Source organism: Durio zibethinus, chromosome 3 (genome assembly GCF_047325235.1).
Source record: "Durio zibethinus cultivar Kanyao isolate XHJ-2024 chromosome 3, ASM4732523v1, whole genome shotgun sequence".
Lineage (NCBI taxonomy): Eukaryota > Viridiplantae > Streptophyta > Magnoliopsida > Malvales > Malvaceae > Durio > Durio zibethinus.
This window is the reverse complement of record NC_143164.1, coordinates 32,726,946-32,738,968: the sequence shown is the minus strand read 5'-3', so window position 1 is coordinate 32,738,968 and position 12,023 is coordinate 32,726,946. Positions and strand designations below refer to the sequence as shown.

Here is a 12,023-nt window from a genome sequence, read left to right as displayed (position 1 = left end):
TATTTGGAAGCTTTCCTACAAATGTTATTTTCTTGCCTTTTTTTTTTCTCATTTGATGGTTACTTTTTTTTTTGTAGATAACTATATAGTGTTAAGAAAAGTAAAAATTTGGTAAGTACAAAATTAGTCAATGTCATTCTTCCAACTCTTTTATTAGTAGCTTTAATATCATATAGGATTTCGATATTGTAATAGATATTATGATATTATAATAAAGATAATGTTTAAGATGATGATACGATTGATATTAGAGATTATGAATATATTTATAGAATTATCATCGTATTATATATTTGGTGCACATAGAAAAGAGTATTAAATTGCAAAGAAGATTAATTCTCCTCATACGATGACGATTCTATCTTAATTTTAAAAATGAAAAAATTATTTCTAATCCTATGAAGTAAAATAATAATTATTTATAAATTACTTATTTTACTTTTAAAATTTACATTTAAAATTTAGTTTAAACATTTAATAAGTTAACAAATGTCCTTTTTTAACTAATTAACACAAAATTTTTTCGTCTTCTTTTCCTTTTTCTTCTTTTTTTTGTTTTTCTCCCATTTTCTTTCTTTATTTTTTCTTTTACCCTTTTCCCTCTTTTCTCTTATTTTGAATAAATAGAAAATATAGTTTTGATAAAAATAATTTTCTTATTTTTTGAAAAATTAATTTATTTTTTTGTAAATATTCATATTTTTTAAATTATTTTTTAGAAAAAGTTTTATCTCTTAACCATAAAAATATTCTAAATTAAATAATTTTTATTTTTTTATTTTTGAATTATTAAATTTAAATAGTATTTTTTCTTCTTTTTTTGTCATTTTTTCTTTTTTTCCCTTTTTTCAATTTCCCTTTTGTTTGAGAGTGAGAGTAAAAGAAAATGAAAGAAAAATAAAAAGATAAAAATATATTTATGATAATTTTGTTTTTTGAAAAAAAATCAACTATTTTTTTGGAAAATCATTTTTTAAAAAAATAATTTTAGCTCTCAACCACATAAATTATTTTAACGATAAAAGAAAGAAAACAAATGAAAAAGGAAAAAAATTTTAAAATATTTTTGATAAAAATTAAATTTAAAAAATAGTTTTTTAAAAAGTAATTTAATTTTTTAAAATGATTGATTTTTTAATAAAAGATAAATTTAAAAAAATTTTAACTCTTACCTATAGAATATCATAGAATATCTATTTTTAGTTAAAAAAAAATTTTATTTTCATTTACATAAAAATTATAATTTAAAATTATTTTTATTTTTTAAAAAAAGTAATTTTAATTAATAAAAAATCATTTTATTCTACACTTAATCTTATACATAATAAACATGATGGAGTAAAAATTATCATATCACAATCTTAATCCTTATGCATACTAAATATAAAATAAAAAGATATTATCTAATCTAATTATATCATATCCTATTTGTAATCTAGTGCATTAAAGTTATATTTGATGTATAAGATTATTGATAGGATAGGATAATAATTATGTTATATCATGTTTGATTTGTATGTAAGGATAGAGATAGGGATTGTATAGGATTCTTCAATCATTTCTAGATAGAAAGGATTATTTTTAATCTATGAAATTAAATTTACATGTCTAATTATATCTTTAAAAATTATATTAATAGTTTAAATTATATAAATTTTAAAAAAGAACAGTTTTGACAAATAAATAAATTATTCGATCATAATTTTTATATACATCAAATACAAAACAATATGACATTATTTTATTTAATTATATTTATAATATTATCTTATCTTATCATATCTTTTATATCAAATATGACCTACTCCTATAATATTATAATTAGAACAATATCTAAATTACATTAGATTATGATGTTATAAGATATTCTTTCCTTAATTAATCAAAGGTTTTCGCATATAAATAGAACAGGTTTATACAGTAATTTCTCAAATCAGTGAAAACAGAATTTCTTCTTTGCTGACATCATTCTATCAACTTTTTACTAGTAGCTTTAAATTAAAAACAAGTTGCCACACCCCGTTCACTTCTTGTCCCGACTTAAACAACTGCAAGATTAAAAAAAAAAATGGCTAATCCCTCAGGTTTTCTCCTGGCCATTTCCCTAGTCCTCGCAACTCTAATCATTGCCTTGTCAACTGTCGACGCAAGTGGAGAGCAGAACCTGAGCTTGGTGCCGAACAAGTCTAGCTGCCAGGGCTCGATGGTTGAGTGCATGGCGAACGATGAATTTAACATAGATTCCAAGATTAGCAGCAGGCGCATGTTGCAAACCACCCCATCCATAAGTTATGGAGCTCTTCAGAAGAACACAGTGCCATGCTCTCGAAGGGGTACATCCAACGATAACTGTCAACCAAGAGCAGAAGCTAACCCTTACAACCGAGGCTGCAGCGACATTACTCGTTGCCGTGGATAGAAAGCACTGCCAAAATCAAGGATTTAAATTGTGATAACGGTCATATTTTCAGTTGCATCATTTGTCACAGTTACGAATATAATAGATACATTCGCAGTCATTGCAGTTATCGCGGTCTTGAATTTTTTTAAATTTTATTCAACTTGCTATAAAATTTAATAATTTTAATTATTAATCATAAAAACTCTTATTTTACGATTTTTAAAATAATTTATATCATATCATGTGTTTTATTTATTTAAGAAAAAATATTTATAGTATAATATTCATATTTAAAAAATTATTCATATAATAGTTAAAAAATAACAAGAGATAAATAAACATGTGAAAAATAAATAATCATAACGAATTATATATTTAATTATTTAATTACCATACTTATCAAATTATTACCAAATTGTATTATGCATAAATTAAATAATAAGTTATTAGACATCCATAAATTAAGAGCATTACTATTTATGGGCCTAGAGAATTGCTTTTTATGGGCTTACAGTAAATCAAACTTGGTAGCCTCTGTGTTGTGGGCAATCTTCAACAACAATAGCCTCAAGTCTATTTCTCCTGTCTCTGGACTAAATTGCACAAATCCACACAACTTCTCATCCCTTCGCCTTACATTTAATAATTTTTTCTTCAAACCTTTATTCTCATCCTCATCTCTCAGTTTTTTTTTTTTTTTTTTGTGCTATTTACTTGTCTTCATCAACCTCAAGTCTCACTCTCATCTCTTATCTCTCATTTTAAGTCCCAACAACTCCTGCCTCCTTCTACTAATATAACATAGCCCAATCCAATTCTAAACACACAAAATCATGGCAAAGTTGAAAATTAAAAAAAAAAAAAGGTAATTTGATTGCTGAATTAATTGATTAACTTAAACTGCATATACTTGATCTTGATTGAAGTTGAATTTGAAAGAATTGATATTTGTGAAAGTTTAAGTTTTATGGGTTTTTTTTTCTGAATTTGTTAATTGATATTTATTTTTTTTGTTGTTGTTTTTATTTTAAGTTTTTAAACAGAATCAAATGAAAATTTTTTTCTTAAATTTTTGAATGAAAAATGAAATAACGAATAATAGTGGACTGTTATTGCTGCTATTCAACGTTATGCCTCAATTCGCAGTCGCAATACGTCCGCTATATACGATATTCAAATTTTTTTCTATTTTTTTTTTCAATAGCGGTGACAAATAATAATGCAACCGCAAAATAGCGGCCGCTATACCGTTATCCTACTGCTATTTAAATCTTTGGCCAAAACAAACACAGCCAAGACTTTGAAGATATAATTACATACTACCATGACGAAATCGGGTAGAAGCCAAGACAAGTTTATAGAAAAGAAATGCATAACTTCAGTTGAGATGGATAATGATAATTATACAGTAAAATACATGCACAGGTTGACATCATAGCGTGATGGCGACCTAGTAGTTTTTGTTATAGAAAGAAATTAGAGAAACTGATATGCGCATGGACTGCATTTTTTTACAGACATATATGATAATTTCATTGAGAGAGATAGTTTATTAGAGCATGGACTGCATAAAAATGAGCACATAATTGTGTTATGATGGATAAAATGATGAGAAAAGAGGGCCTCTATACTGCTCAATCAATCACATAATCCCAAAGCTCTATTATTTATTGATTGATCAAATGATCACTAGTAACAGAGTGCATATGCTTCTTTACATGCATGGTCTTATTTCAAAGCATGTGCCTCTGTTCTATAAAAGTTCTTTTCTCTAGCAAAGCATCCAACGTTTAAGTAAATTCAATTGAAGAAACACCCAAATTCTGGCTAGCCCAGCCCTCTAAACCAGTTATAGTCTTTGAACTAACAAAGTTTGAATAAATGAGAAGGTTGATGATTCGGAATATAAAAAATAAAAAATAAAAAATTTGAATCATCAACCTTTTCATTTATTGATGGCACCCATGGCTATCACATTATTTATTGATTTGTATACTCAGTAATAAGTAAGACTTTTCAATATGGAATAAATTCACCATATTTATTGAATTATTGGACATCAATAATTCAATATAATCCCATGCTAACTCTGTTTTCTCAAATAGAACCAAATTTATTTATATGGTTAACGACAAAAAATAATAGTAATAAACGCACATATATAGCTACGGGGATATTGATATTTTTATTTTTATTTCAAATTAATTTATCACATTATAATAAAAATAATCATGTAATCACATGATTTACGACGTCACTAAAGTAATGTTTGGTATTATTTTTAAGATTATTACGGTGATCTAATTATTATGGTGATAAAATCATCAAAGTAATTTAATTATCAATGATCTTAGATTACTATATTTAGTATAATATTATAATTCACTAGTGATCTTAATCACTGTATTTGGTATTATATAAAAAAATTTATAAAATATAAAATATCTAAAATAACCTTACAAAAACAAAATAAAAAATTTAATATTATTGAATCGATAATTTATAAAATAATTAAATGTTATTTTATAGAAAATTACAAATATAAATCAATTTTTATGAAAAATAATTTCTAAAAAAATTATTAAATAATTTCATTATTTTTGTAATCAATAAATATTTATTCATTTGTAATAGAAAAAATTTTAAAATAAAGTATTAAAAATAGATTTTTGAAAATTTTTACTAGTCAATTTTTTATGGCAATGTTAAATACATCTTTCATCAGGGTAAATTAGTCAAGACAATTATATTAAAAATTATTTTACCATGATGATAAAACTTTCTTATCCATTAAGTGTGGAATCTCATCACCTCTCAAAATAGTGATTTTATCACCTCAATTATTTAAGATCATTGTCATATAAGATTTTTAAATTACTACCAAATAAGGTGATATAATATTGAATATAGATTATCATGATTTTTAGACAAATCACCCAAATATCAAACATTCTCTAAAAGTAACACATTAGATGCCACATAAATTATCATGTCAGCAAAGTTATCTTGTGGCATATGACTAACATGTTACATGCTCTCGAAGGGGTGCATCCAACGATAACTGTCAGCCAAAAGCAGAACCTTACCCTTACAACCGAGGCTGCAACGACATTACTCGTTGCCGTGGTTAAGCTTTCCTTTATTTTGTCTCATTTGCAGGATAGAAAAACATAGAGCAATAAAGTGGATAAAGTTAGAATATGAAGCTTCTCTCTGGTGAGGTTGAAATTCTATGTTATTAAATAAATTCCAAGATATATTATCATTTACCCTTTTATGTTTCTTTGTTCTTTAATTGGCTGTTTTAGAATTTTACATTCACGTACATAATCTTTGTTCTTTAATGAAATCTAAGAACATGTGAAAAGGATATTCTTTGTCATAATGGAATCAGACATTGATTGAAACCTGGATTGCTGCAAACATAATATTTCTCAATAACATAATCCAGTTGTAACTCATAGAAGAAGATTTTTGTACTTGCAAAAATCAGTGAAAGAAATCGGTAACTAAAGACTTATAAGAAAGGCACATCAAATAATTTCTGAATTATATTCATTAGAGACTTATGCTCCACGCTTGGCGACCTAAAAGTTGAGACTAAATCAAAATTAGCAGTGGTTATGCCCTCATGATACTAGGAAAACAGCATACATTGAAAGCACTTATTATTTATTATTCACGTTATTAAAAGATTGAGGGACTCGTAAAAACAGTCATATCAGCTGTGTTTTGCTTTGACTCTTCCGAATTGTGCCCGTCCTGTAAAGGTAAAGCCAGTAGCCCATACCACACAGCATTATTATTTAACCTGATAATAAAACTAACCCCTACTTCATATTGTTTAACACTAAGAATGCCGTTGATCAAAAGAAACTATAATCCTCTAACCAACTAAAAAAAAGTCATCAAAATTTTCTGATAAAACAAAACAAAGAACAGGGAATCACAAAAAATCTCAAGCAGACAAAAGAATTGGATACCATTGAATAAAAAGTTTGGGACTCAATTTTCAAAGCAACTAATACCCTACTAACATCATAAAACCTACGCTAACATTCATAATAAAGCCCAGAAATTAATACCCTAACGCCAGCATTGCAAGCACAACCTATTTTAATCCAAAATACTAAAAATAAAAAATAAAATAAAATAAAGGAGATGTGAACCAGAAAAGCTGACACAGAATGATTGTGACATAAAGAACCAAATTAGAAGAAATAAGAAAGTAGACCAGAAGAGAAATAAAGAAAATAAAGAGAAAGAAGTAGAGAATTTGCAACTTTTCATTCGTTTCCTGGTCGTTACAGCACTCTTCTTATACAGGCACAAATGTGGTACAATTCATGACAACATTTGTAACAGAATCGCTAAATTCCTTGCTAGATGCTGACAAAATACATGATACCTGTCATAACAGATTACTAGTCGGCTATCAATACAAATTTCATGCAAATGGACCAATAACCATCAACCATGTCGGCAGAATTCATTGCACCAGCTTCCTTGCCTGCATCCTCATAGTCAGTTCCTAGTCAGCATACTCTCAGTTCCAATCCTGGCTCTGCTTTCTCTTCTTTCAGCTCAATTCTCTCGCTCAGCGTAGCTCCTTCCTGTCTTAACTCAATAGCCAGCTTTGCTTCTTCCATTAGCTCACCTTTCTAATTCCTGTTACAACCATAATCCTTCTTGATCCTTCTGCTACTGTTCTTCCTTGCTAGATTTATGACAAAAGCATAATTGACGAAAACCATAAAGATTCAAGAGTTATTAGAGAATATGGATCTCCATTTATTAGGGAATATGGATCTAAAACAAGTCGAAAAACGATCTTTGCATTAAATCCTTTAAGAACCATAATAGGAATTTAGATCGTTCCGCTTCCGGGCAATTGAAAGAATTCGAGCAAATTATATGATAACTAGGAAAACGATGAGTTTTAAAGTTTGGAAAAAGAAAAAAATATAAAGTTCACCATTGTTTGGCAGTGGATGTTGATCTCGGTTTGTTGGCGCTGCTCTTCAGTTGCTAGCCGTAGCTTCAATTCGAAAACTTAGCGGCGTCCAGGGAGCTCTTCAAAACACACCTGTTTTTTTTTTTTTCTGTTTTTTTCATATCAATACAAAATGATTTGCAAATACGAAACCTTTTTAAAATTTTCAAATTTATAAACTTCAAAATTTTTAAAAATTTTCCAATTCACATATTTAAAATTTTTTAAAGATTTTATATTAGATAGTTTAAATTAAAAATTTTAAAAATTTACATGCATAATTTTTTCTATCAATTTATAAATAAATTTATAATATTTGAAATAAATCTTACTTTTTTTTAATGTTACAAAAATTCATATTATTTTGTCTTCAACTGATTTTTTTTAAAAATTTTAAATATATAATTTATCAAATTTTCATATCCAATAAATTTAATAATTTATTGAATATACATAACCAATAAATTATAAATTTTACCTAATATAATATTCAATAATTTTAAAATTAAAAAAATAATTAAATAATTTTACTTAAAAATAATTTTTTTAAAAAATAAATATAGAGAAAAAAAATAGCGTCTAGTGTTGCTATTGGCACCTCAATTTTTTCTTAATATACCCCAAAATTTTAAATTTTAATAAAATTACTTAAATACTCATTAATCATTTACTTTTTTGTCTTTCACATCCTATTCCAAACATCCATTTTTGAAACTTTTAAGAGTTTTCAAAAATTTTTAAAGATATTCGAATATCCATTTTTGAATACCTTGAATTTCTAAATAAATTTTAACATCAATTTACGAAAACCTTTAAGAATTTCTAAAAATTTATCTTCAAAAGTTTTGAATCACACTCAAATATTTCAATATGAAATCTTAAGAAACTAAACATGAAATCAAATGAAAAAGTAAAAAGAACAAACTATTTATCTTTAATTTTATATTTTTTGTACTTTAAATAAGTAAAAAAAAATTCGAATTTAATTGAAGCTTAAAATCCTTTAAATTTTTGGTTAAGAAGAAAGAAAAGATAAGATGCCAAGAAATTAGGTTTTTGAAATTTTAATAAAGTTTTGTTTTGGATTTAGAATTTGTTAAATAAAAAATTGAGTGTTTATAATAATAAAATATGGAGAAAAAAAATTGGAGTACAAATAACACCACTCTAATGTTTAGAAGCACCCAATCAAAAATAATCGTTGCTTATTTTAAAAGTGGATGGTCCCTTTCCTTTTCATTCCGGTTAACACTATAATTTACCAATATGCCACTGGCTCTTCAAACTTTTTCGTTTGTTTTTTTTAATTTTAATAAGAGTGAGCCCTATTATTTTATTAACCATTTCTTTAGGTTTCTTCAATAGCTGGAGTAGAACAAGTTACCGAAGCTCAACCTCTTATAAAATACCATCGTGGTCCTTCAAAATTCCAAAAAATTACTGAAGAATAGCGTCCACTAACCCCCAAAATCCATACAGCTTTACCAAACAGAAATTGAATATCAGCTCCAGTATATTTTATGGTAAGCAATATTTTTCAGAGCCAAGTTTATGTCAATATATGAAACTACTCAAAATAAATAATTAGTACCCTCAAAGGCAAGTAATAACGTTAACATTATAACATATGCACCAGGGAGAGCTTTTACACAAGAGTGATCTTAAATTTTAAGTTCATTGACTTTGCAGAAGGGTACACAAATCCTGGAGCAGATCAAAGAAATAATTTCTTATCAAACAGATTTATAAATGGCAAAACAGCAAACTTTTCTCAACTTTAGAATTCTTTCAGATCAGATTTTGATCCAGCAATCCAATCTGTAATCCAGTTGATGCACTAATTGACAAGCTAATATTCCTTGAAATATCAATAATACAAGAAAAATTACCTAAAATTCATTAAAGATGCTACTGAATAATCCTGTCAATTTGTTAGTAACTGGAAACTAAGGAGAAAGATGAGCATTTTCAATGCTATAAACTTACCAGAAGTGGATGAAGACACGTCCAAGATTAAAGGCTCACAATATATATTCAATTGGATATGATACTAAAATTGGCAGCCCCAGCACAATCTGCAGAACCATTTACTGAGTATGTAAAAGTCAATCAACATACTGGCAGACATTGCCTCCTGCCACAACATTAAGTGAAGTAGTCCAACTCGCCTAACCATGTTGAAAGTAAGTTAAGATGCACGGAGATTTATATTTTCTTCCCAGTTCCCATGTTAAGAAAGAAAAAGAATTTAATCTGTAAAGCAATGGAGGAAATTAGAAATAGAAACCTCAATTATCAGGAAATTTAAATGCTGATAATAAGTCCTCAAAGGCCAAAAAGGAATAGTTCACATACCTGCACAAGTGCCACACCAGCTAAAGCTGATTTTACCCCACTAATATTCATTGCCTGTTATAAGAAGTTATACCAAAGAAAGATGCAACTGTTTGAGCATAATAACTGACCCAGTTGCTAATTAATAGAAAAATGTAATCAAGCAGAAGTTAATGCACCTTAGCATGAGTATAAAAGGAGGTGCAGCATAGAGGAGATTCATCTTTAACGAAACTGCGCCACTACACACACACACCCCCAAAAAAAAAAAAGTGGTAAAGTGGAATCAACTTCTCTTCTTTTCCTTTTTAAAAGAAAAAAGGTACTAATAGAGTGTGCATGCTACCTAAAAATAAACAATCCCAAATGCCAACTTTTGTAAAGAATGGATGCAATTGCAGCAGCATGGAGGAGTGTCATTGCAAAACAGTAATTAAACAGACGAAGCACAAATATTGAGTGAACTCTCTTTAAAAGACAAAGCAAGCTCAGAGCCCACCATGGAAGCTGCAAGGCATTTTAAGAACAACAAATGCTAATCTCAAAAACCAGAACAAATAAACAAACACTGATGCAACAAAAGAGTAAGAAACATTAACAGTCAAGAACATTTCATTTTCGAGAGATTTGATGGTTTCTGAGTGGTGAAGATCCAAATTTTACTAGTGCTTAAGAAATGGTGGAAATGATAATGGAAGCTCATAATGGAAATCAAGCAAACATCACAAGTTACCAGCACTCAGAATAATGACATCTATTTTAGAACACTTTAGAAGTATATTCTACACACTTCTACATACCAACACAGCTAAGTATACCATAAACAAAAGCAGGTGATGCATACATTATAGGCATATATTAGTGACTGAACTAATATAACACAAGTAAATTCCATACCACATTCGTCTTTACATAGATTAATAAGACGATTCCCAGATTTATGATGTATAAAATCCCAAATAAAATCTCCAATCCACAGCCAAAAAAAAAAAAAGTAAAGAAGGAAGCATAAGTAACTGGCTTACATAAGCACAAATCAGAGACAAGAAAATTTAATTTGCCTGATACTATGATCACCTAAGCTGGAAAAACCTGTCCTTCTGTAATATACTGAATGCCAGAATAAACATAAAGGAAGCCAACTGGGTAGACAAGTGGCCCGGTGTCCCTTCAAGTTCTTGTAATCCATTTCTCCTCCAGGAAACCCACTTACCTATCATCTTAATAAACGCTAATTCTATACTATCCCAATAAATTAAAAGGTAATCACTCAAGCAACCCGGAAACAGAAATAGCTTGATTAGTATAAAAAAAACCGCACCTGCGACATTTTAGCGGCCCAATCTATCCCCGTATCTGAAAATTGAAACCGTGACATGTCACCAAAGAGTTTAATTATTCAGGGAAGAAAAAGTTAGAGAGTGGATTTTTAAGGAACTTTAAAGGGACGTAGGCGATGATTAGGGAGACGAGGATGGGAGTCAATGAAAAGCAAAGCCAACGCCATTAATGCTTTTGGGTTCTTGAGAAGTTTGGGAATCAAAGAAGAAGCACCAGCATCTCTTCTCCAAGAGCGTTTGACATAAGGAGCAGAAGCTGAAATTTTCACTGCCATAATTTTTCTTTTGGGTTGAATTAATGTTTGTTTGTATTTTGATCGAGGATAAAGAAATTGCCAAATTGGACTGTTTGGAGTTTCAGGACACAAGCAGACAAAATGAACGGTCAAGAATATGTTTTTAAATAGAGTTTGTTTGATTGTGGACTGTTTGATTGGTTCTGTTCCAGTCCTCCAATGAGCCTACGCTGCAGATTTGTCCCGTTTGACGGTTCGACGAATAACGTCGTTGGTTTTAATTGGGTTAGGTTAAATAAAAAGACCCAAAGAACAGGCCCAAATTTTCAGTTTTAACTTTTTTTTTTTGTCATCCAATGTATTAAAAATATATTTTTAGATTTTTATATTAAATGTCTTTTTTTCGATGAATTAGAAATTAGCATAATTACTGTTAACTAACATATTTAATAAAAATTATAAATCTCTAAACCTTTGATTTAATAATTAAAAATGCTTAAAAAAAATCAAAGATCTAATTTCGAATCAATTTTTTTTTTATTAAAACGATGTCTTCCTGATATAATAATAATAAAAAAAAATTATACGGTAAGCTGAAATTGCCTTTGGGTCCTAAATACTGAAGTTATAGTTCTTAAATTCATGTCATGAGAGACAAATACAAAGTACTTCTTATTTGTTTTCTAAAAATCTTTATATAACTTTTGTTAAATTTTAAA

The 12,023-nt window shown here is 28.2% G+C and overlaps 2 protein-coding genes and 1 pseudogene across 4 annotated transcripts; 1 reads left to right on the top strand and 2 right to left on the bottom strand.

The window, feature by feature from the left end:
- LOC149519758 (uncharacterized) overlaps positions 1 to 7,050 on the bottom strand; it is a 51,636-nt pseudogene extending 44,586 nt beyond the window's left edge.
- Positions 2,069 to 2,419, top strand: LOC149519759 (rapid alkalinization factor-like). The gene has a single exon (XM_089757964.1). It carries the CDS (start codon positions 2,069 to 2,071, stop codon positions 2,417 to 2,419), a length of 351 nt encoding a protein of 116 aa, XP_089614090.1.
- A 1,928-nt stretch (positions 7,051 to 8,978) lies between the features above and the next one.
- On the bottom strand, positions 8,979 to 11,510 carry LOC111283705 (dol-P-Man:Man(5)GlcNAc(2)-PP-Dol alpha-1,3-mannosyltransferase-like). 3 transcript variants are annotated; one of them, XM_089758513.1, is made up of 5 exons: positions 11,050 to 11,510; positions 10,075 to 10,235; positions 9,908 to 9,970; positions 9,750 to 9,803; positions 8,979 to 9,647 (listed from the first exon to the last, which is right to left on the bottom strand). In XM_089758513.1, the coding sequence occupies exons 1-4, from the start codon at positions 11,104 to 11,106 to the stop codon at positions 9,797 to 9,799; spliced, it is 288 nt and encodes a 95-aa protein (XP_089614639.1). In that variant the 5' UTR covers positions 11,107 to 11,510; the 3' UTR covers positions 8,979 to 9,647; positions 9,750 to 9,796. The 3 variants fall into 3 exon arrangements, 1 of the variants encoding a protein (XP_089614639.1); XR_016341004.1 differs by having other exon boundaries at positions 9,908 to 10,941; positions 11,050 to 11,505; XR_002689422.2 differs by lacking the exon at positions 10,075 to 10,235 and having other exon boundaries at positions 11,050 to 11,497.
- Positions 11,511 to 12,023: the final 513 nt, after the last annotated feature.

What these genes read in the sequence shown, in the direction of transcription:
- LOC149519759 (XM_089757964.1), top strand. Translation starts at nt 2,069, where the DNA reads ATGGCTAATCCCTCAGGTTTTCTCCTGGCCATTTCCCTAGTCCTCGCA.
- LOC111283705 (XM_089758513.1), bottom strand. Translation starts at nt 11,106, where the DNA reads ATGTCACGGTTTCAATTTTCAGATACGGGGATAGATTGGGCCGCTAAA. An exon ending in GGGCCGCTAAAATGTCGCAG is followed by an intron (nt 10,236 to 11,049) that starts GTGCGGTTTTTT and finishes AATGCCTTGCAG; the next exon opens with CTTCCATGGTGGGCTCTGAG. An exon ending in TTGGGATTGTTTATTTTTAG is followed by an intron (nt 9,971 to 10,074) that starts GTAGCATGCACA and finishes GTGTGTGTGTAG; the next exon opens with TGGCGCAGTTTCGTTAAAGA.